The sequence below is a fragment of the Pelobates fuscus genome, chromosome 11 (genome assembly GCF_036172605.1).
Source record: "Pelobates fuscus isolate aPelFus1 chromosome 11, aPelFus1.pri, whole genome shotgun sequence".
Taxonomy (NCBI): Eukaryota; Metazoa; Chordata; class Amphibia; order Anura; family Pelobatidae; genus Pelobates; species Pelobates fuscus.
In genome coordinates, this window is record NC_086327.1 from 25,548,826 (window position 1) to 25,574,480 (window position 25,655).

The 25,655-nt window shown below is 44.5% G+C and overlaps 1 protein-coding gene and 1 long non-coding RNA gene across 2 annotated transcripts in view; one reads left to right on the top strand and one right to left on the bottom strand.

The window, feature by feature from the left end:
* LOC134577512 (uncharacterized) overlaps positions 1 to 25,655 on the top strand; it is a 747,008-nt gene that overhangs the window by 459,856 nt on the left and 261,497 nt on the right. The gene's annotated exons all lie outside the window — the stretch shown is intronic.
* Positions 13,629 to 25,319, bottom strand: LOC134578085 (insulin-like). The gene is made up of 2 exons (XM_063437072.1): positions 25,123 to 25,319; positions 13,629 to 13,792 (listed from the first exon to the last, which is right to left on the bottom strand). Exons 1-2 carry the CDS (start codon positions 25,283 to 25,285, stop codon positions 13,662 to 13,664), a joined length of 294 nt encoding a protein of 97 aa, XP_063293142.1. The 5' UTR covers positions 25,286 to 25,319; the 3' UTR covers positions 13,629 to 13,661.

The following is a 25,655-nucleotide window of genomic DNA, read 5'->3' on the forward strand; positions in this document are numbered from 1 at the left end:
TTTCCCGAAAGGACAGATCCCTATATCTCTTATTTTTCCAAGAAGAAGAGGATGGTCTTCTTTTCTCCTGAGGCAAGAAGGCTTTTTTGTTGTCGGCTTCCAATAATTTACCAAATAATAAGTCTCCTTGGAACGGGAGTCCATAAAGTAAAGTCTGCTCCCCTGGAGTGTAGCCATAGACCCCTTCTTTTGACTACTGGCAATGCCATACTCTTAGCAAGCATTTTGGTAATATCCAAGGAGGACTCCAAGCAAAACTTTCTATGCGTACTCCAGTTTCAATATCTTCTTCTAGGTTTTCCAGCCAAACCTTGAGAGCCCTAGAGAAAGTAGTCAATGCTACTGCAAGGTGTAGAGCTGAACCCAAAGATAAGTAGGCTTTTACAAGGTCTGCGTCCAACTATTCTCTCAGGTATGTCATCAAATCGATTGGTAAGGTTGTTCTTTTAGCCATTCTTATGACTTCTGCATGAATTTTCAGGATGGAGTCCCAAGATTTACAGTTGCCTAAGGAATATTGGTGTACTCTCGAGATTTTATACTTTAAAGTGGATTTATTTTCTGGTTTGTTCCACTCCTGAAAAATCACATCTTTGATAGTAGAGTGGACTGGAAAAGTGGGTCTGGTTGGCTTCAAGTCTTCAAAATATCTGTCTGCTTCATGCGAGTCTGGTCTTTCTTCCTGGAGTCTTAAGGTGTTCCTTATAAGCAGAATCAGTTTGTCAATGGACCTAGAATCCAAAGATCTAAGAGAATGATGCAACTCCTCATCATCTTCTTCAAATAAATTCAAAAAACCTGATTAATCTGCTGATTCAGATGATTGTTCTCAGTTCTAATTCTTTTGCTAGATGAATGTTTCTCAGTAGTAGACCTAAAGTCTTCAGCTCTAGCCTGAGATATCTATATCTTTAGATCTTATTGAGGAGATCTTGTCTTGTTAACTTCTTCAGCTACTTCCATCAGACATGATCTACATATGTTTTTCCCTTTTGGAGCAGAGAGATTGCAAAAGAATGTGCTAGATCAGATTTGTGTCTCAAATCCATTAAATTTATGTTAAGAAATAGAAGTTTAAGAAGAAATATGTACCCGAAAATATGGTACCAAATGCCCAGGAGAGCAATACAGGATGACAAAATAGGCTGGAATATCTCTCTGAGGCAACAGTTCAAGTTCAATACTTTATGGCTTCTCCAAAAACTGCTGTCTCTTGAAGATTTATGTTCCAAGATGCAAAAGAAGGTGGGGGGAAGTTTGTAGGGGAAATTTCTAAGGTATTCACCAACCCCTTGTGATTGTAAATGCGCAGGGAATTTATCCTAGAACTAAATAATTAAATAAGGATATGCAGTGGTTCAGGCTGTTTACTGAGTTCTTCAAACAAAGAGAAGCTAAACTCTGGTAAACTGATATACCCACGGTAACGGTGGCCAAAAAATGTTATTGGGAAAAAAAATTATTGTTTGTCCGGCTGAGGACAGGAAAAAAGACTGTGGTGTGAAGGGAAGAGGGACCTTTTTTACCTAACAGTCAGATTAATAAAATTATTAATTCCTGTCCTGTGTTGGCTGGGGGAGGAGCTACTCATGAGTGATGCTGCCATGATTAGCCAGGAAACAGTGTGATTGCCACTTCTGCAGTAACATTGGAAGCCACTAGATGGTGACATGCTACCACTTGCATGGATGCTCTGGGAAAGACATTGAAGTTTTTGCATGTTTTATGACAAGATATTAAAAATGCATGCATGTATGTAAAATAGTATGTTTGTTTTGATTGACACACAGATATTTTAGATTTAGGATAGAACGTCATACATAGTGTTTTGTGACCTACCATTTTATAATCCTCGTCTAGTTTAGTTTATTTTTATTTATTTATTTTATTTCAAAGATTTTATTCAAGATAAGTGGTACACACAACAAAACTAAAATAAAGGAAAAGAAAACATATAAATGTTGTATATTGTGCGTTTCAACCTATGACATCGAGTTGTCTGCTCAAGAGACCTATTGTCCCCCCCCCGGCCCCCACCGCTGAGCGGTGGGTGGGGGCCCTAAATACAAAGGGGGGGGGACCCTAGTTAACCCTCCCCCCCAAAAAAAAAAAATTATCCCCCTACCTACCCCCCCTCACCCTAGAAATAATGAGGGGGGGAACATTAACTAAAAACCTGTAAAAAAAAAAAAAAATGAGATAAAAAAACTTACCATTCGATGTTTTCTTTCTTCTAAAATCTTCTTTCTTCAGCCCCAAAAAAGGCCAAATAAAAATCCATAATAACCGACGCAATTAAAAAAAAAAAAAAAAAAAAACTAGCGCAAAAAAATAATCCATCTTCACCCATGGAGGGCTCCGCGCAGACTGAGCTCCGCAGGGCGGGGAAGGCTTATAAAGCCTTGCCCCGCCCTGCAATTAAGCTAAGAACACTCTGATTGGTGGGTTTAAGCCAATCAGAGTGCTCTTTGTCATTTTACAAGCGTGGGAAAGTTCTTTGGAATTTTCCCATGCTTGTAAAATGACACAGAGCACTGTGATTGGATGGATTTCAAGCCATCCAATCACAGTGCTCTGTGTCATTTTACAAGCGTGGGAAAGTTCTTTGGAATTTCCCCACGCTTGTAAAATGACACAGAGCACTGTGATTGGATGGATTTCAAGCCATCCAATCACAGTGCTCTTTGTCATTTTACAAGCGTGGGAAAGTTCTTTGGAATTTTCCCACGCTTGTAAAATGACACAGAGCACTGTGATTGGATGGGTTTCAAGCCATCCAATCACAGTGCTCTTTGTCATTTTACAAGCGTGGGAAAGTTCTTTGGAATTTTCCCACGCTTGTAAAATGACACAGAGCACTGTGATTGGATGGGTTTCAAGCCATCCAATCACAGTGCTCTTTGTCATTTTACAAGCGTGGGAAAGTTCTTTGGAACCGACGCAATTAAAAAAAAAAAAAAAACGAGCGCAAAAAAAACAATCCATGTTCACCCATGGAGGGCTCCGCGCAGACTAAGCTCCGCAGGGCGGGGGAAGGCTTATAAAGCCTTGCCCCGCCCTGCAATTAGGCTATGAACACTCTGATTGGTGGGTTTAAGCCAATCGGAGTGCTCTTTGTCATTTTACAAGCGTGGGAAAGTTCTTTGGAATTTTCCCACGCTTGTAAAATGACACAGAGCACTGTGATTGGATGAATTTCAAGCCATCCAATCACAGTGCTCTGTGTCATTTTACAAGCATGGGAAAATTCCAAAGAACTTTCCCACGCTTGTAAAATTACACAGAGCACTGTGATTGGATGGCTTGAAATCCATCCAATCACAGTGCTCTGTGTCATTTTACAAGCGTGGGAAAATTCCAATGAACTTTCCCACGCTTGTAAAATGACACAGAGCACTGTGATTGGATGGGTTTCAAGCCATCCAATCACAGTGCACAGAGCACTGTGATTGGATGGCTTGAAACCCATCCAATCACAGTGCTCTGTGTCATTTTACAAGCGTGGGGAAATTCCAAAGAACTTTCCCACGCTTGTAAAATGACACAGAGCACTGTGATTGGATGGCTTGAAATCCATCCAATCACAGTGCTCTGTGTCATTTTACAAGCGTGGGAAAATTCCAAAGAACTTTCCCACGCTTGTAAAATGACAAAGAGCACTCTGATTGGCTTAAACCCACCAATCAGAGTGTTCTTAGCCTAATTGCAGGGCGGGACAAGGCTTTATAAGCCTTCCCCGCCCTGCGGAGCTCAGTCTGCGCGGAGCCCTCCATGGGTGAAGATGGATTATTTTTTTTGCGTTCGTTTTTTTTTTTTTTTTTTTAATTGCGTCGGTTATTATGGATTTTTATTTGGCCTTTTTGGGGGCTGAAGAAAGAAGATTTTAGAAGAAAGAAAACATCGAATGGTAAGTTTTTTTATCTCATTTTTTTTTTTTTTTTTTTTACAGGTTTTTAGTTAATGTTCCCCCCCTCATTATTTTTAGGGTGAGGGGGGTAGGTAGGGAGATAAAAAAAAAATTTTGGGGGGGGGGGAGGGTTAACTAGGGTCCCCCCCCCCTTTGTATTTAGGGCCTCCACCCACCGCTCAGGGGTGGGGGCCGGGGGGGACAATAGGTCCCCCCCTTATTGATAATTTTAGGGCCCCCACCCGCCGCACAGGGGTGGGGGCCGGGGGGACAGTAGGTCCCCCCCCTTATTGATAATTTTAGGGCCCCCACCCACCGCTCAGGGGTGGGGGCTGGGGGGGACAATAGGTCCCCCCCTTATTGATAATTTTAGGGCCCCCACCCGCCGCACAGGGGTGGGGGCTGGGGGGGACAATAGGTCCCCCCCTTATTGATAATTTTAGCGCCCCCACCCACCGCACAGGGGTGGGGGCCGGGGGACGGGACAGTAGGTCCCCCCCCCCTTATCGATAATTTTAGGGCCCCCACCCGCCGCTCAGGGGTGGGGGCCGGGGGACGGGACAGTAGGTCCCCCCCCTCATTGATAGTTTTAGGGCCCCCACCCGCCGCACAGGGGTGGGGGCCGCGGGGGGACAGTAGGTCCCCCCTTATTGATAATTTTAGGGCCCCCACACGCCGTTGGTCTCCCCCTCCCCCCCCCCCCCCCTTCAACCACTATTGTGGACAGTAAGCGTCCCTGTGGGTTCGGGCTTCAGCTATCAGCTGAAGCCACGCCCACAGCAGTGCTGACAGGCTATCAGCACACAAAGCGCGTTCACAGTGCTTTGTGTGCTGATAGCCTGTCTGATGTATTCACCCAGAATGCATCGGACGAGAGGCCTTTTTAGGGCCTCTGAACTCGGAAGTCCCTCTGGTGGCCGTTTGATTGACTGCAACAAGAGGTGTTCCAAGCTTCCAATGTAAACACTGCATTTTCTCAGAAAATACAGTGCTTACAAGAAAAAGGCTCCGGGTAGCTGTAGCACTCACCTGAACAACCTCATTAAGCTGAAGTTGTTCAGGTGACTATAGTGTCCCTTTAAAGAAACACTATAGTCCCCAGAACCACTGCAGCTTAATGTAGTGGTTCTGGTGTCTATAGCCTGTCCCTGCAGGCCTTTTAATGTAAACACGGCAGCACTGCAGCACTAGCGTTAGTTAACATGGCAGGTCATATGGGTGGGGCATTGTGATGTCACGGGGGGAGGGGGGGCGGCAAACTTTACTTTTGCCTAGGGCGGCAAAAATCCTTGCACCAGCCCTGCTGCCATGGCCTATATCCGGGGGAAAAAAATATCAGTGAGTATGGTGTACATTTTCTGTTATTTGATAAGGGGGACGCAGATGTGGAACTAAAGCATTCCCAGATAATTGGATTATCATGTTGTTTTTCTTGTAACAATAAGCCCTCAATACTCACCTTCCTCTCAGCCCTGTTTAAAATTATTAACCGACATGAGAATTATTATTATTATTATTATTATTATTATTAGGATTTATATAGTGGCAGCTTATTACGTAGCTCTTTACATTAGATCAAACTTAAGGTCAAAATAGCTGAAATAAATATTCTGTAAGCTGTTCTTTAAATGTGGCTACTTTGGCCCTTACATTTTGAAATTCACTCTCAATTCTCCCTGTATTAAATAACCCTGTGCAGGGGGGCGCAAAAATCCGTATCTCTTGCCTGGGGAGTTTTTTCATCTTACCTGTCTCCCTCAGCCAGCATGGAGCAAGAGCTGGGCAGTGAGGTCAGCTGGCCTCCTCTGATGATGTCAGGGGGAGGGGGTGTGACTTCCACTGCTCCTAGACTCCCTAGAGGTCTTTAGTGGATCTCCAGCTCCTGTCTGGCCCATCCCACCTGACCACCAGGGTAAGATTTATTTTTAAAAGCAGTCCTTGCCTAGATTATACTGCCCCTGCCCCCTCTCTACAGCCCCTACCCCCCTCTACAGCCCCTGTCCTCACCATCCTGCCCAGCATAAAAGTAGAATTCGAACAGCGATACCCGGATGTACCCGGGCAGGGCATGGATGCCATTACAATTATGCCCCCCTAGAAAAATTTCTGCAGACGCCCAAGAGCTTGTGCGTCTGTCAGTGAGTGTGTCAGCATGTGTAAAATCATTGAGTGTTTGTATGTCAGGGAGTTTGTCATTGACAGTTTGTGTCTGTCAGTGAGAGTTTGTTTTTCAGTGTCAGTGTTAATTTTAGCTGCAAATTTCAAATTAATTTCAGTCATAGTCTTTTGACTAAAAAGGCATTTTAGTTTTAGGCGTATGTTAGTCATCCAAATTGTTTTAGTCGACTAAATCTTTAGTAGATTTTAGTCGACTAAGTCTCCAGCAGATTTTAGTTGGCTAAATCTACTGGAGATTTTAGTTGACACATCTAAACTCTAATGGGTTTAGTTAAAGCCTCTATCTGTCTCTTTTGCCCCTTCCCCAGTCACTCTGCGTCTCTTTGTGTCCTCCCAGCCCCTCTAGGCGTCTCTCTCCCAAGTACTGGTCTGTCTCCTTTGCCCCTTCCACAGCCCCTCTGTGCAGTGTTAATTTAGGCAGCTAATTTCAATTTAGTTTTAGTCGTAGTCTTTTGACTAAAATGCCATTTTAGTCGTATTTTAGTCATCTGAATTGTTTTAGTCTAGTTTTAGTTGACTAAATCTCAAAAATTCTAGTCTAAAATTTGACTAAAATTGTGAGTCGACAAAATTAACACTGGTGTCATATCATTGTGTGTGTCTGTCAGTGAATGTGTGTTTGTCAGTGAGAGTGTGTGTCTGTCAGTTAGTGTCAAACCAGTGAGAGTGTGTATTTATCAGTGTGTGTCAAACCAGTGAGTTTGCCTATCAGTATGTACCAAATCAGTAAGAATGTGAATGTCTTTCAGTGTGTATATGTCAGTGTATGTGTATTTGATAGTGTGTCTGTCAGTGAGAATGTGTGTATCCGTCAGTGAAAGTGTGTGTGTTGGTTAAACAATGTGTGTGAAATTGACTGTGTATCTGTCAGTGAGTGTGTCTCTGAGTGAGTATATGTCAGTGTATTTGTTCCAGTGAGAGCATGGGAGGGCCCTTCTTTGATTCTTGGGCCCCTGTGATTTCTCGTTATGACCCTCCTTGCAGGGTCTCTTAGAGAAAAGATTTTGATCCTTAATGGCCTATGAATGTGGTCCTTAAGAGCTTAAAGGACCACTCTAGGCACCCAGACCACTTCAGCTTAATGAAGTGGTCTGGGTGCCAGGTCCAGCTAGGGTTAACCCATTTTTTTTTATAAACATAGCAGTTTCAGAGAAACTGCTATGTTTATACTGAGGGTTAATCCAGCCTTCAAAGCCTCTAGTGGCTGTCTCATTGACTGCCGCTAGAGGCGCTTGCGTGATTCTCACTGTGAAAATCACAGTGAGAGCACGCAAGCGTCCATAGGAAAGCATTGTAAATGCTTTCCTATGAGACCGGCTGAATGCGCGCGCAGCTCTTGCCGCGCGTGCGCATTCAGCCGAATGGGAGGAGAGGAGGAGGTTCGGAGGAGAAGAGCTCCCCGTCCGGCGCTGGAGAAAGGTATGTTTTAACCCCTTTCCTCATCCCAGAGCCCGGCGGGAGGGGGTCCCTGAGGGTGGGGGCACCCTCAGGGCACTATAGTGCCAGGAAAACGTTGTTTGTTTTCCTGGCACTATAATGGTCCTTTAAGTTCCATCGGCACTCAATCAAGATGTAGTGGACTACATCTCCCCTGATGCTCCACCAGCATTATGTCTGTAAGAGCATTATAGGAGATGTAGTCCACACAATCTGGAGTGCTGAATGTTGCCTGTTCTTGGTAGTGAATAGCCCAGTCTGCATGCATGTTTGGATGACAGTTGTATTGAATAAAGATATAAACATGATATGAAGTATAATTATATATAGTGTTTATACTGTGTCATATATATTTATATATATCAGAAGAAAATGACAAAATAGTAGCGACCGCTTACTCTGCGCAGGCTGGGGCCGCAACACATGGCGGCGGGCACCTGGTCGCAGGGCTGCGACCCGTGCGACCGCGGTATGTATGCCAGTGCATGCATAAACACATACACTTAAAGGACCACTACAGACACCCAGATTACATCAGCTCAATGAAGTGGTCTGGGTGCCAGGTCTCTCTAGTTTTAACCCTGCAGCTGAAAACATAGCAGTTTCAGACAGGGGCGTACCTAGAGCATTTGGCACCCGGGGCGGACCCTGAGTGTGGCACCCCCCCCCCCCCCATAATAAAAATGTAAGAAAACACCCACAATTTTTTGCTTTCCTATTGACTGTTTGAATGTGCGCGCACCTCTTGCCGCGCATGTGCATTCGGCTCCACTCGGGAGCTGACATCGGCGGGGGAGAAGAGGTCACCCCTTAAAACCCATTCAGCCACTTACCTTTCTCCAACGTCGGGCTCCCTCCCTCCCCCTGCCGACGTTAGATCCGAATGCGCATGCGCGGCAAGTGCATTCAAACTGCCCATAGGAAAGCATTACTCAATGCTTTCCTATGGACGTCCAGCGTCTTCTCACGGTAAGTTTTACAGTGAGAATTGCGGAAGCGCCTCTAGCGGCTGGCAGTGAGACAGCCACTAGAGGCTGGATTAACCCTCAGTGAAACATATGTTTTCAGCTGCAGGGTTAAAACTAGAGGGACCTGGCACCCATACCACTTTATTGAGCGGATCCTTAGAAATAGCATAGGAAAGGGATTTGAGTTCAAAAGATGTAGCGGCTAGGGCAGAGGTTTTGTAGAAGGGGGCCAGGGCAGAGGTTTTGTAGAAGGGGGCCAGGGCAGGGGTTTTGTATAAATGCGATATTTTTGTAGAAGGGGGAAGACAAGTGCTTTTGTAGAAAGGGGCTGGTGAGAAACTTCTAGAAAACTCCTTCCCTGCCCCTTTCTACAAAGCCCCTGGTCTCGCCCCTTCTAGAAAACCCCTGCCCTTCGCCCTTCATATAAAAACCCTGCACACTAATCACATAAATTTCATACACTCCGTACACATAAAAACCCTGCACCCCGATCACATAAATTTCATACACTCCCTACACATAAAAAACCCTGCACATCCCCCTTAATTAAAAAAAAAAGCTGCACACCCCTTTAAAAAAACCAAAAACCTGCACAACCCACCTTAATTAAAAAAATCATGCAAACCCTTAATAAAAACCCTGCACACCCCCTTAATAAAAAACAAAAACTTTCACAACCCCCTAACAAAAAACATGCCCCCCCCTTAATAAAAAACAAAAATCTGCAGTGCACATCCTCCCTTAATAAATAAAATACTGCAACCCCCTTAATAAAAAAAACAACCTGCACCCCCCTTTAATTAAACATACCCCCTCTAAATAAACTTCCCCCGTGCTGCACCCCCTTTAATTAATCCACATCCCCTTTAATTAATACACAACCCCTCTTTAATTAATCCACCCCCTCTAATTAATCCACCCCCCTCTAATTAATCCACCCCCTCTAATTAATCCACCCCCTCTAATTAATACACCCCCTCTAATTAATACACCCCCCTCTAATTAATACACCCCCCTCTAATTAATACACCCCCCTCTAATTAATCCACTCCCCTCTAATTAATCCACCCCCCTCTAATTAATGCACCCCCCTCTAATTAATACACTCCCCTCTAATTAATCCACCCCCTCTAATTAATACACCCCCCTCTAATTAATACACCCCCCTTTAATTAATACACCCCCCTTAATTAATCCACCCCCTCTAATTAATCCACCCCCTCTAATTAATCCACCCCCTCTAATTAATACACCCCCTCTAATTAATACACCCCCCTCTAATTAATACACCCCCCTTTAATTAATCCACCCCTTTAATTAATCCACCCCCTCTAATTAATCCACCCCCTCTAATTAATCCACCCCCCTTAATTAATCCACCACCCTCTAATTAATCCACCCCCTCTAATTAATACACCCCCTCTAATTAATACACCCCTCTAATTAATCCACCCCCTCTAATTAATACACTCCCCTCTAATTAATACACCCTCTAATTAATACACCCCCCTCTAATTAATACACTCCCCTCTAATTAATCCACCCCCCTCTAATTAATACACCCCCCTCTAATTAATACACCCCCTCTAATTAATACACCCCCCTTTAATTAATACACCCCCCCTAATTAATCCACCCCCTCTAATTAATACACCCCCTCTAATTAATACACCCCCCTTTAATTAATCCACCCCCTTTAATTAATCCACCCCCTCTAATTAATCCACCCCCTCTAATTAATCCACCCCCTCTAATTAATCCACCCCCTCTAATTAATACACCCCCCTCTAATTAATACACCCCCCTTAATTAATCCACCACCCTCTAATTAATCCACCCCCTCTAATTAATACACCCCCTCTAATTAATACACCCCCTCTAATTAATCCACCCCCCTTTAATTAATCCACCCCCTTTAATTAATACACCCCTCTAATTAATCCACCCCCTCTAATTAATACACCCCTCTAATTAATCCACCCCCTCTAATTAATCCACCCCCTCTAATTAATCCACCCCCCTCTAATTAATACACCCCCTCTAATTAATACACCCCCCTCTAATTAATACACCCCCCTTTAATTAATCCACCCCTTTAATTAATCCACCCCCTCTAATTAATCCACCCCCTCTAATTAATCCACCCCCCTCTAATTAATACACCACCCTCTAATTAATCCACCCCCTCTAATTAATACACCCCCTCTAATTAATACACCCCCCTTTAATTAATCCACCCCCCTCTAATTAATACACCCCCCTTTAATTAATACACCCCCCTATAATTAATCCACCCGTTCTAATTAATCCACCCCCTCTAATTAATCCACCCCCTCTAATTAATACACCCCTCTAATTAATCCACCCCCTCTAATTAATACACCCCCCTCTAATTAATACACCCCCCCTTTAATTAATCCACCCCCCTCTAATTAATATACCCCCCCTTTAATGAATCCACCCCCCCCCCTAATTAATACACCCCCCCTTTAATGAATCCACCCCCCGTCTAATTAATACACCCCCCCTTTAATTAATTCAGCCCCAGACATAAAATAACTACTTTATACTTACATTTTGATGATGCCTTGCTTGCCCGCCGAATCCGACCACTGGGTGCCTCACCGCCCGGAAATGGATCCTTCCGCTGAAGATCCGTGAAGGCGGACTGACGGCGTTGCGCACGTCGTCATCACGTTGCGCGACGCCGCGGCCCGCAACGCTCCTCCCCCTCCTCCTCATAAAGAAGGAAGTCCCGCCGGTGTTTGGCCGCAAAGGTGCTGCGGCTGTGCGCAGCGTAATGATGGGGGGTGACACATGACACTGGAAGTCATGGCACCCCCCTAGTCAGTGGCACCCGGGGCGGGCCGCCCCCCCCGCCCCCCCCTTAGTACGCCACTGGTTTCAGAGAAACTGCTATGTTTCACTGAGGGTTAATCCAGCCTCTAGTGGCTGTCTCATTGACAGCCGCTAGAGGATTTTCTGCGATTCTCACTGTGAAAATCACAGTGAGAAGACGCTGAACGTCCATAGGAAAGCATTGAGTAATGCTTTCCTATGGGCGGTTTGAATGCGCGCGTGGCTCTTGCCACGCATGTGCATTCGGAGCTGGGAGGCGGATGGGGACGGAGAGATCCCCAGCGTTAAGGGAGTCCGGCGCTGGAGAAAGGTAAGTGCTTAAGACACACACACACACACACTCTCATGAACAGACGCACACATTTACTGACAGACACACACTCAGTGACAGACGCACACAAACATACTCAGTAACACACACACACTCTAACACTAACACACACACTCACTAACACTAACACACACACTCACACTAACACACACACTCACTAACACTAACACACTCACTAACACACACACACTCACTAACACTAACACACACTAACACACACACTCACTAACACACTCACTAACACTAACACACTCACTAACACTAACACACACACTCACTAACACTAACACACACACTAACACTAACACACACACTCACTAACACTAACACACACACTAACACACACACTCACTAACACACACACTAACACACACACTCACTAACACACACACTCTAACACTAACACACACACTCACTAACACATACACTCAGTAACACACACACTCACTAACACACACACTCACTAACACTAACACACTCACTAACACACACACTCACTAACACACACACTCACTAACACTAACACACACTCACTAACACTAACACACTCACTAACACACACACTCAAACGTTTGTTTGTTTTTAATCCCCCCAGCCTCCTTACCTGTGGGAGAGCTGGGGGGATTCCCTGGGGTCCAGTGGTGTTGCTGGCCAGGCTGTCACCCGGCTGGCTGGTGGGCGCGCGAGGGAGCACTGTCCCCTGGGTGCTCCCTCTTCAGCTCCCTCGCGCGCCGCGTACTGATGCCGGAGCCGGAAGATGACGTGGTGGCCGGCTCCTGGGCCCCCCAGCAGAAGAGGCTGGCCCTGTGGGTACATACCTGGGTCGCAGGGCGGCCGGGCCCCCTGGTGGGCCGGGCCCGGTCGCAGCCGCGACCCCTGCGACCCTGGTATGTACGCCACTGGGTTTTGCTATTTTCCATTTTGTTTTGATGAATAATGTAGCCCATGGAGCAGCACAGCTAAGAGAAATGGGCCTTGACATTGCTAGGAGACAGGCATAGAACAGGGGTGTGGATATTGGGGGTGGGGTTTTGTGTAAGGAGAGGGTGTGTGTGTGTGTGTATGGACTCAGCAGTCCATACTGGGGCCATTTTAGAGTGGGGGCCATCTCACTTATTCCTCACTTACCTGTTGTTGTCCCACCCTCCCGGCCTTTCATTGTATAGCTCCAGCTTGGTCACGGCAGCGGAAGATGGATAGAAAAGTTGGGGGGTAGGTCATTTGTTCATAGGTATGATATAGTTTTAGTTCGCTAAGAACAGTTAGGTTTGGAATGGTATTGGTAGGTTCGAGCTTGTTGGTAGCTCCGAACCTGGTGTGTGTAGGGTGTATCTTTGTATACCCCTAAATTGTGAAAGCTGGAGAAGCATCCCCTTGGTGGCAATGGTTTATGTTTTAGGTTAATTTATTTATATGTTATAGGTGGTATCAATGATGGTTTATGTGGGTCATTGTCGGGGTAGCTATGTTAAAGGAATGGGGGTTAATATTGTATTATGTATTGTGTTGACAATGACCTTATAATTTTATGTTACCTTTATATCATTAAAGCTGTGATAAATATTTTCCCAATACAAGGTGTCTGAGTATTTTTGGAGGGGAATGGGGTAAATTAAGAATATGCCAAAAGGGGACTATGCATATGTCATGTTTTCAAACACTGTTTGTCTTTCAGAGATTATCGAGAATTAGAATTATCCGGAAGCACATGGACACAGAATACATTGTTCTTTGACACCCTGGAAAGAACCATCTGTTTTTCAGCGAATACATAAAATGCAACTTTGAGTCTAATTCAGAGAATTTAGCCCAATGTTGAAGTTGAGGAGCCAATTCGGTTATCAGCAATAACGCTGATTGTCTTTACACAGGCGAGAAGGCAAAAGTAATCACTGAGAGCCTACATTTGGGTTGTGCTACTTGTTTATTTTCCATAACAATATATAGTTTGCACTTTTATTCTACAAAACACGGGAAGATCTTAATATCTACAATATCGTTGGAGGTCATAATAGCTGCACGGCTGTAAGCAACACTTTTCCACTATCCCAAGCTTATTTGTTGCTCTTTTTCGTGAGCGCTGCTCTCCAAATGGGCGCAAACCATGTGGACCTAAAAAAATAAATAAAAAAAATTATGTACAAAAAGCAGAAATACGCGCTCACTAATATAGTCCTATAAGTGGCAGCAGTAAATTAGCAATGATTCCCAGAACCTTGCATACAATACAGGATGTGACAGAATGTGATGAACTGCGCACAGTGTTCACAGCAATCTCGTGGTACAATAAATATATGATACATACACTTGTTGGTAATCGGTAAATGACAGTTTCAATTCTCAGATAACCTCAGAAATGAAAGAAAATACAATCCTTAATAGTGCAATATGTCACTTCTATTTACAATAATTTGTAAGGTGTATAGAATATTAACTCACACTTTGCTGAGCTACTAAGAGCTCTGCTGTATGGTGCTTGGACGGTACATTGCCCGTTTTAGTATATACGAAGATTGAGTGTAGTAAGCATCCAGTACTACTCCAATATGTAGGGAAATTAAAGACATGATGGTGTAGTATATCAGTTGTAAAAAAAAAAAAAAAAAGCTATCCTACTTACAATTTTAAGAACAATGACTTACTCTGGTACTATATAGTGTGGTGGAATCTCGGTAAAAATAAATTTAGTAGGCCGAGATTACCACGTGGCATGTGTACGTGCATATGCTGACGTATCGATCAGTTGGTTGCACGAGGCAAGATACGATCAGTAGTGTACGGAGCATGTGCAAGAATACAGGATATAGTATTCCCCTCCTCCATTGTGCTGGACAAGCCATGCGGTCAAACAGGAAGTTAATTCTTATTTGTGTTGATTGGTTAAGAGAATGTGCGGGTGGAGCTTAATATGGGAGGAGTTATATGCCTATATAAGGAGCCTGCACTATTGTCCGGGGCTCAGAATTTGCTGTATTTTGGTGACGCTAGTCCCTCTGAGTCCCGATCGGTGATCCAATAAAGAATCTCTTCCTTCCTGAAGAAACCTGTGTCCATCTCTCTGTGCTTGGCTTCCGTCAGTTTCCCCGGTATCATTTGGTGCATTGGCCGGGAAACTCATCGTTCAACGGTAGCTGAGAGGCAGAGGCGTGAGACGGTCTATCTTTGCCCACGTTCTCTACGGCTGCACCCCTGAACTTCTGCGTGGACCTCCCTTCGTCTCGGCGCCACTGGTCTGTTGTCCAGGAGATCATCGGCCTCTACGTGAGAAGTGCTGGGGTGTCCCCGTCGATGAGTGTGAACTCAGGTTCAGGAACGAGGAGGTAAGACAACTGCTGTTTTAGACGGCAGGACCCACTAGGGGTATACCGATTGTGCGGTAGGCCCAAAGGGGTTTGAATCTGTGTATCTGCCCCCTCTGTCGGAGGGAAGGAGCGAAGGCGCACCGCTCGATCGAACGCTCTTTAGTCAGACCGTTTGATTTGGTTAGTCAGGCGGGGTCCTGGTGTAAATAGCCCTAGCCGGACACCGGTGTCTTGTCTAGACTAGCGTTCTAGGGTGTATATTACGTTCGCTAGGTCGGAGGGACCGGGAGACTAAGCGGCGCCTGTGTAAATTCGGTTCGCTAGTTCTCATCCTATCTGGGCTAAGTGGGAAGGCGTGTAAATTTGGAACCCACTAGACTTTTGATAGTGCGACTAAGAGGCGCCTGTGTAAATTCGGTTCTCTAGCTCGCTATATATGTGGTGATTGGGCAGTGTGGCTAACCAAAACGGGTGTATATAGTTTTAGGTAGTCCATTCAAGGTACTGGCCAATAGTTTAGTTGGGAATTGTAAATGTGTTAACGATTGTTTAGTAAAGTGTATATCTTGTTAGATAGCGCGAGCTCAGCCGTCTAGCGAGAGTGTTAATAGTGTGTTGCTGTATTATAGTGCACGGTACCATAACCCTGTATATTTACTGACACTGTATATAAGTACTAATCATCGTTGTCCATTGCATGTTTAACACCATAACCACTAATAATTGTATTGTGACCTTAACTTGTGCTGTGACCTATGCTAACCGTACTGTAACCGCTATTTGTAAAAGACGATGTTACTGGGGTGTGTTATAGACGGGTAATTCGTATATAGAGAATTATAGCGTGGGTGACTGTATAGTTACGCCAAAGGGCATAATATTGATTATATAGTGACTGGTGTAACAGCTGTGTGTGTACGGGAATTCCCTGAGTGTTTATTGTTATTGTGTACGTTTCACTTGGTAACCGTACCACGTGGTGCTGTTGCCAGAGGAAACGGGTGTGACTGTTGAATAGTACGCGTGTATAGTATTCGTTGTCGACGACGTTCCATTGTTAAGTATGGGTGCGTCGCAGTCAACGATTCCGGATCCCTTAGGTTGTATGGTGAAGAATTTTAAAAAGGGATTCAAAACTTGTGATTTTGGGGTTAAGATGTCTCCTGTACGTTTGGTCACTTTGTGCACTAGGGAGTGGCCTACTTTGGTTGCGGCATGGCCGCCACGTGGCAGTTTGGATCTAACTCTGGTACAGCGCTTACACGTGGCTGTATCAGGTAGGCCTGAACTTTACGGCCAGTTTCCTTATATTGACTGTTGGAGACAGGCCGTAAATGACTCGCCAAAATGGCTCCAGACATGCCACGAGGAGCAGTGTCGCCTCATGGTAGCTAGGACTTGTTCGTCCACTAGGACTGGTGTTAGGCCCATTTTGGACACGCCCCCTGAGTCCGAGATCCCTTTGCCGCCCCCTTACTTTCCGTTAAGAGGAAGTGACGCAAACGCAGGAAGTCCTGCAGCCCTCCCCTCATTACCCCCATCCACTTCCGCTTCCTCCTCCAGTACAGGATCCACCCCCCCTCGTACTAAATCTCCCCTTCCGGAACCAGAACCCACCCCCATTAGAAACGAATATCCTGATTTGGCGCCACTTCAGACTTCCGGTCAAGCTTCATCTAGCTCGACTCGAAGTGTTTTATTTACGACCTTTTCCCAAAACCAACCTCCCACATCCCCATACCCTATCTCTCCCCGACCGGAACCCATGACTGACGCCTCTCTACGTAGCCCCATCCAAACCCGACAGTTGACTGGTGCCCAACAATTAAAGCACTATCAGATGCCTCTTCGTCTGAATCCCGGGTCAGCTTATATCGATGCCGCAGGTCAAATGGCACACGCTGACCCAGTCTTCGTATATGTCCCATTTACCACAACCGATCTTTTAAACTGGAAGACCCATAATTCCTCGTATACTGAGAAACCACAAGCCATGACTGATCTGTTCACCTCAATAGTACAGACGCATAATCCGACATGGGCTGATTGCCAGCAGTTATTAATGACTTTATTTAACAATGAGGAAAGGACAAGAATAAATCAAGCAGCCATAAAAGCACTAGAGGATAGAGCCCGTGCTTTGAACCAAGCTAATCCAGCAGCATGGGCCGCAACACATTATCCCAACACTGATCCCGATTGGAACGTAAATGGTGCTGATATGGTTCAACTCAGAGCCTATAGAGATGCTATAATTGCTGGCATGAAAGCAGGAGGAAAGAAAGCCATTAACATGTCGAAGACAGTTGAGGTGATCCAGAAAAGCGATGAAGCGCCCAGTGTCTTTTATGACCGATTATTGGAGGCATACCGCTTGTATACCCCCTTTAATCCGGAAGACGCAGACAATTCCCGAATGGTTAACTCCGCCTTTGTCAGCCAAGCATACGGAGATATTAAGCGCAAGCTACAAAAGTTAGAAGGGTTTGCAGGTATGTCCATCACCCAACTAATGGAGGTAGCAAATAAGGTCTATATGAATAGGGATACAGAAAGTAAGAAAGAGGAAGAGCGCAAGATGCGTAAAAAGGCTGATATGCTAGCGGTAGCGATCGCAGGCGTAGATAAACGGGGCCCAGATAGAGGCAATAATAGATGGAGTAGAGAGCCTTTGAGTAGGGATCAATGCGCGTATTGCAAGGAAGAAGGGCATTGGAGGAACGAATGTCCGCAAAGAGAGCAGTACGAGAGAGACCAACCCAGGGCAGGCTACGGAAACTTTAGAGGCAGAGCGAGAGGTAGAGGAGGCCCCGGAGGGAGTAATGGTTATAGAGGGAGTAATGGAAACAGAGGAAGTGTTAGGGAAGATAGGTATATTCCAGCAGCGCAAAGGTCCCGCGATAGAGAAGGTAGGGACTTTGTAGGATTGGCTGACACGGTCATGGAGGACTATTGATACCGACCGGGCTCCATCCCCCTTGGTCGAGCGGAGCCTATGGTCGATGTATCAATAGGGGGAAAAAGGAGTGCGTTCATGATCGACACTGGTGCTGAACATTCAGTGGTGACTAATCTAGTTGCTCCTCCATCTGGAAGGACTATTACTGTGATAGGAGCAACTGGAAGAAGTGCTGAAAAACCGGTTCTTAAAAGTCGACTCTGTACATTGGGAGGCCACGTAGTAAAACACCAATTCCTTTATATGCCTGAATGTCCAGTCCAATTGCTGGGACGTGATATGCTATCAAAATTACAAGCGCAGATTACGTTCCTACCAAATGGAACAACATCCTTAAAGTTTAATGGACCTTCAGGTATTATGACTTTATCCGTACCAAAGGAAGAAGAGTGGCGACTTTATACAGTGTTGACTAGCCAAAACCCTAGGAGTGATGAGACATTGTTTAACATACCAGGAGTTTGGGCAGAGAACAACCCACCAGGACTGGCCCGCAATATTCCACCTATAAAAATTGAACTGAAACTTGGGGTTTATCCAGTAAGCCTAAGACAATACCACATCCCACAGAAGGCTAAGAAGAACATCCAATCCTATCTGGATAAGTTCATACGGTATGGTATCCTAAAATTCTGTACTTCCCCCTGGAACACCCCATTGCTGCCTGTTCAAAAGCCCGGTACAGATGAGTATCGACCTGTGCAGGACTTGAGAGCAGTCAATGATGCGGTTGTTAGTATACATCCAGTTGTACCCAATCCATATAACCTGCTTGCTTTAATTCCGGGCGGGGCTACTTACTTCACAGTCTTAGATCTCAAAGATGCCTTCTTTTGCCTCCGAATTGCCGCAGAAAGTCAATGTATTTTCGCTTTCCAATGGGAGAACGCTGTAACGGGCTCAAAACGCCAAATGACTTGGACAAGACTGCCCCAAGGGTTTAAAAATTCACCTACCCTATTTGGTTCAGCTCTAAGTCAAGATCTACTGGATTTCGAGTCTATCCCAGGAGAATGTGTATTGTTACAATATGTAGATGACTTGTTGATAGCAGCAGTTACAAAAGAAAAATGTCAGCAAGCAACGCACGATCTACTACATATTCTCTGGAAGGCAGGATACAAGGTGTCCAGGAAGAAGGCTCAGTTGTGTTTGCCAACTGTCAAGTATCTGGGATTCCATATCTCTGAAGGTCAAAGGATTATGGGGCCAGAGAGAAAAGAAGCTGTCTGCCAAATACCAATACCCAAGAATAGAAGACAAGTGCGAGAATTCTTGGGGGCAGCAGGCTTCTGTAGGATATGGATTCCCAGCTATGCGATACTGGCAAAACCTCTGTACGCAGCTATCAAAGGTACAGAGCACGACCCCTTCTTATGGACCCAAGAACAGCAAACGGCATTTGAAGATGTGAAGAAGGCTTTGATGAGTGCCCCAGCATTAGGTCTACCTGATCACACACGACCATTCTACTTATATGTACATGAGCAACGAAGAATGGCTGTGGGAGTATTGACACAGTACTTGGGATCATGGCAAAGACCTGTTGCCTATATGTCTAAGCAATTGGATGCAGTGGCCAGCGGACTTCCACCTTGTCTAAGAGCCGTAGCTGCAGCCGCCCTGCTAGTAGCTGAAGCCGATAAACTCACTCTGCGTCAAGAACTTTATGTACGAGTCCCACATGCAGTACAGACGTTGTTGGATTACAAAGGAAATCATTGGTTTAGTAACAGCCGTATGACCAAGTATCAAGCAATGTTGTGTGAAAACCCAAGAGTGCATTTAGAGACTGTAAACACCTTAAATCCAGCTACCCTTTTGCCACAACCTACTGAAAGTCAACATGATTGTTTGGAAGTAATGGATGAAGTATTTTCAAGTAGACCAGATCTTCGTGATTTTCCCATCCAGAACCCCGATGTTCAATATTATACCGACGGCAGTAGTTATGTGAAAGAAGGGATCCGCTATGCAGGATATGCAGTAACAACAATAGACAAGGTGATAGAAGCTCGGCCACTGGCGAAAGGAACATCAGCACAAAAGGCAGAATTAATAGCACTAACACGAGCGTTACAATTGGCTGAAGGTTTAAGAGTGAACATCTATACGGACTCCAAATATGCGTTTTTAACCACTCATGCCCACGGAGCTTTGTATAAAGAAAGAGGACTACTGAATTCAGAAGGCAAAGAAATCAAATACGCAGCCGAAATCCTACAACTATTGGAAGCAGTGTGGGAGCCGAAAGAAGTCGGTATCATACATTGTCGAGCGCATCTGAGAGGAGATGGTGATGTAACCAAGGGAAATCGGATGGCAGATAGTGCAGCTAAGCGTGCTGCTGAATCAGGAAGACAGGAGTATGTGGGGCATATAGCTGCTCTTATACCAACTCCACTGTCCCAATGGACTCCAGTTTATACAGCTCAAGAAGAGGAGTGGTTAAAGACTGAACCGGGAAAGTATTTGGAGAACAAGTGGTATCAGCTAGAAGATGGAAGAATAGTTATACCAGCATCACTAGCGGTAGAAATTGTCCAAAATTATCACAACGGGACACATTCTGGGAGAGACAGTACTGAAGAATCTCTCAGGAAACATTTCTACATACCAAGATTGTCCAACTTGACTCAGGCCATTGTACGCAGATGTGTAACGTGTGCTAAGAATAATGCAAGACAAGGACCAGTAAAGCCACCAGGAGTCCAGTTTATGGGGGGACTCCCCATGTCCGATCTACAAATAGACTTTACAGTGATGCCTAAATCGGGTGGACATCGTTACCTTCTGGTAATTGTGTGCACCTATTCAGGCTGGGTAGAAGCATGTCCTACTCGTACAGAGAAAGCAGGAGAAGTTGTAAGATTCCTGCTACGAGAAATAATACCCCGATATGGACTACCCTGTTCTATAGGATCGGACAATGGTCCAGCTTTTGTTCATCAGTGCCTACAACAACTGACTCATATGCTTGGTATAAAGTGGAGGCTTCATACTGCATATAGACCCCAGAGTTCTGGTAAGGTAGAGAGAATGAATAGAACCATTAAGAACCAGTTGGCTAAAATGTGTCAGGAAACCCAACTTAAGTGGAACGTTCTCTTACCCATAGCTCTATTGCGAATCCGCAGTACCCCTACCAGAAGGATGGGCCTCTCTCCTTTTGAAATCATGTATGGGCGACCACCTCCCGTACTTGGTAACTTAAGGGGGGATTTGAGTCAGTTGGGAGAAGGAATTACCCGGCAGCAGGTTGTAGAGTTGGGTAAGACTATGGAGGAGGTACAGAAATGGGTACAAGATAGATTACCTGTGAATATTTATCCCCCTGTTCATAGTTATCATCCAGGAGACCAAGTGTGGATTAAAGAGTGGAATAATGTACCGTTAGGGCCCAAGTGGAGAGGTCCTTATGTTGTTCTTTTGTCTACCCCTACAGCGATAAAAGTAGCCGAAGTAACTCCGTGGATACATCACTCCAGGGTTAAACCAGCAGCAGTCGATTCTTGGCAAGTTACAGCAGATCCAGAGAATCCCTGCAAGATCCGGTTGAAACGCACTACTCAGTCGGAGTAACGAGGAATTATTGTGGATTACAAATTTTATTGTTACAGGTGTGAGTGAGAAGGCCATAATAAAGCCTGTCCGCTTACCAACACATAGTGTATAAGCCAGGAAAGTCTCGAAGGGACACCTGTGAAGACGAGCAGAACTCCATTCCCTGCAGCCCTCACATCCTGGAAGCTGAGGTTCCATCGCACGGACGAAGACTGAGGATGACGGCGAAAGATGTGCTTTTGATTGTGTTTATTTATATGTGTTTTTATATTCAGGAAGGTAGAGGTACCGACACTCCTAGCTGTGAGGTATGCATTAAGACTACGAGAACAGGTAACCATATTTCCCAAACCCTAATTTGGCATTCACAATACGAGTGTAAAGGAGATGTATCGAGATGTAGATACTTAAATATAGACTATAGTGTGTGCCATTTAGGAGTAGGAGAACCTAAGTGCTTCAGTCCAGAGTATCAACCTCGTACAATCTGGTTGACTCTCAGGAATGGAGATCCTCAGGGGACCCTAATTAATAAGACGGTGTTAGAATCCGTATATTCTTCGGGTGTTCTGCTATTTGATGCATGTAAGGCGATATCAAGTGGTAGAAAGCCGTGGAATGTATGTGGGGATCTTAGATGGGAGAGGACGTATGGATCTAACGATAAATATATTTGTCCCAGTAGTAAAAATAAATATGTGAGTCCTAGATGCCCAAATAAAGACTATAACTTTTGCCCATATTGGTCTTGTGTGGGGTGGGCGACTTGGGGACAGACAGTAGATAAAGACATGATAGTGACTAAGTTGCCGACTAGCCCTTATTGTAAGTCTATGGAATGCAACCCAGTCCATATACTTATTAATAACCCCGACAAGTTCCTAGATAAGTATGGAAATTTATTTGGGTTTCAGATATACGGGACGGGTTTAGATCCTGGGACATTATTGTTTATAGGAATAGAGACTGATACGGTATCCTCCCAGACTCATCAAGTATACCATTCCTTTTATGAAGAGATGAGTATAGATAATAAGATCCCCCATAACGCTAAAAACCTGTTCATTGACCTAGCTGAAAGTATTGCCGGTAGTCTTAATGTTACCAACTGCTATGTGTGTGGAGGTACTAACATGGGAGACCAATGGCCTTGGGAAGCAAAGGAGGTAATGTCTGGTTCTGAGGCAGTTGACCAACTAATATCTACACAAGCCGATTATCATTTGAGTGTTAGAGGTAAATCTGAGTGGAGATTAAAGACCTCCATCATAGGTTATGTTTGCATAGCAAGGAAAGGAATAATGTATAATACTTCTGTAGGAGAATTAACTTGTCTAGGGCAAAAAGCTTATGATGATGATACAAAGAATACAACTTGGTGGTCGGCTTCAAATGTCTCAGAACCATCTAACCCGTTTGCTAGATATGCCAGTTTAAAGGATGTGTGGTTTGATTTATCCATCACATCTACCTGGAGAGCCCCAGCAAATTTGTACTGGATCTGTGGTAAGAAAGCCTATTCGGAGTTGCCACAGGACTGGGAAGGGGCATGTGTGTTGGGTATGCTCAAACCATCCTTCTTCTTGTTACCGATTGAAACAGGTGAGACTTTAGGTGTTAAAGTGTATGATGTGAATCATAGGAAGAAAAGGGGACCCTTAGAGATAGGCACCTGGGAAGATAATGAATGGCCTCCCCAGCGTATCATAGATTATTATGGGCCAGCCACGTGGGCAGAAGATGGTACCTTTGGTTATAGAACCCCTATTTATATGCTCAACCGCATTATAAGATTACAGGCGGTGGTTGAGATTATCACTAATGAAACATCACAAGCGCTCAATCTCCTAGTGAAACATAATACCAGGATGAGGACAGCAGTATACCAGAATAGATTAGCCTTGGATTACCTTTTGGCAGTAGAGGGAGGTGTATGTGGGAAGTTTAACCTAAGCAATTGCTGTCTTCAAATAGATGATGAAGGGCAAGCAATAGCTGAGCTTACTAGCCATATGGTTAAACTAGCGCATGTGCCTACTCAGGTATGGAAAGGGTACAATCCAAGTAGCTGGTTTGGTAGCTGGTATGAGTGGTTTGGAGGGCTTAAGGCAGTGGTAGGTGGAGTCCTACTGATTTTCCTGTTGTGTCTACTCCTACCGTGTCTTATACCCTTAGTAGTTAGGTCTGTGCAAAGCCTGATAGCGAATATAGCAGAGAGGAAGGCTGCTGCACAGATAATGGCGATATATAAGTATAGGGCTCTAGATCAGGGAGAACCAATGCAGGAAGATGAATGTTGAAGATTCACATCATAAGATAAGTCTGGTCTGGTTCAAGGTAACTTGCGGTGTAAGCAAAACTAAGGTTATGTGATGCCTCAAGTAATTGTAAAATATCAAGAGGCATCAAAGGGGGGAATGTGGTGGAATCTCGGTAAAAATAAATTTAGTAGGCCGAGATTACCACGTGGCATGTGTACGTGCATATGCTGACGTATCGATCAGTTGGTTGCACGAGGCAAGATACGATCAGTAGTGTACGGAGCATGTGCAAGAATACAGGATATAGTATTCCCCTCCTCCATTGTGCTGGACAAGCCATGCGGTCAAACAGGAAGTTAATTCTTATTTGTGTTGATTGGTTAAGAGAATGTGCGGGTGGAGCTTAATATGGGAGGAGTTATATGCCTATATAAGGAGCCTGCACTATTGTCCGGGGCTCAGAATTTGCTGTATTTTGGTGACGCTAGTCCCTCTGAGTCCCGATCGGTGATCCAATAAAGAATCTCTTCCTTCCTGAAGAAACCTGTGTCCATCTCTCTGTGCTTGGCTTCCGTCAGTTTCCCCGGTATCAATAGCATTATGATAACATAGGTATTATATGGTCGTATGATTCCACCTGGGATACACAGGAACCAGGAAAGTATGATCAGTAGTAAAACAATAAAATGGGGCTAATCTATATTAAACAGCTAACTTTATTAAATATATATATATATATATATATATATATATATATATATATAAAAACAAATGTCTAGGAGAAAAGTGCTCCAGTACCACACAAAAACCCAGCTGGACTTTCTCTGAAGTGTTAATGATCCTGAAATTGCCCAGTTTATATAGGCTGTATATCTCCGAATTAGTGGGATCCGGTGTGCCGATTAACTTTCAGATTGTATTCTGGTCGCGTGCGTCGCCCGGTGTGACCAGCATGCAATCAGGAAGTTAATTAGCACACCGAATTGCACTAATTGGTGGTATACAGCCCATATTAACTGGGACATTTCAGGATCATGTCCAAGTCTGGTGAAAATGTCCATATTCCGATCGTATTCTCATATTTACCAACGCCAATTCCTGACAAATTTTGGTTGATCCGAATCGGCGTCAATCAAAACGCAGTACTGAGATTTCAAACTGTGAGATAACACTCTGCTTGAAGCCCTCATGGGGCTTATATTAATTAAGTTTTTGTTTCACATTTTTAATTATTATTTTTTTTAAATATTTGACAATAGCCATGCCCTGATTATGTGTCCAACAACACCCCATAAAATGTATCGGTCCCTCTTTAGCCATTGGAAATGCAGGGAGTTATGGAATTATAATAATTACCTCGCTGATGTCCTTGATAAAATCCCTTCCCCTTACACACAACTGTGAGACTTTCAATCAAGTGCAACCCACAGAGGTGCTGAGCGGCCACTTCTTCAGTCTCCGATATGTAGGACAGCACGGTTAGGAGAATTAGTGTCCTTACATAAACTGCCTCGGCCATCACCGAGAAGCAGTCCTCTGCTTGGAATGTATGTGGGGATCTGGAGGAGAGAGCGTAAACAGATTGAAACAAGCATGCAATGACACTTATCACTTGTATTCACCACATTATACTAATTTAATTTTATTGTCAGAGGGATCTGCATCATATTTCCCCTTAACCCCTCGTGTCACCCATCGTGTATACATGATTGTCAGGGTATTCAGCAATATCCCATACAAGAGAAATCTATGTATCTTTCCTGGTAAAATATTTTATAAATAAATAGATACATATTTAATTATATAATAATAATAAATAAATATTTGTGGGTGCACTATTGTAACCATGGCTAATGAAAATTGTTTAATGGGGATTAGTTTTGTTTGCA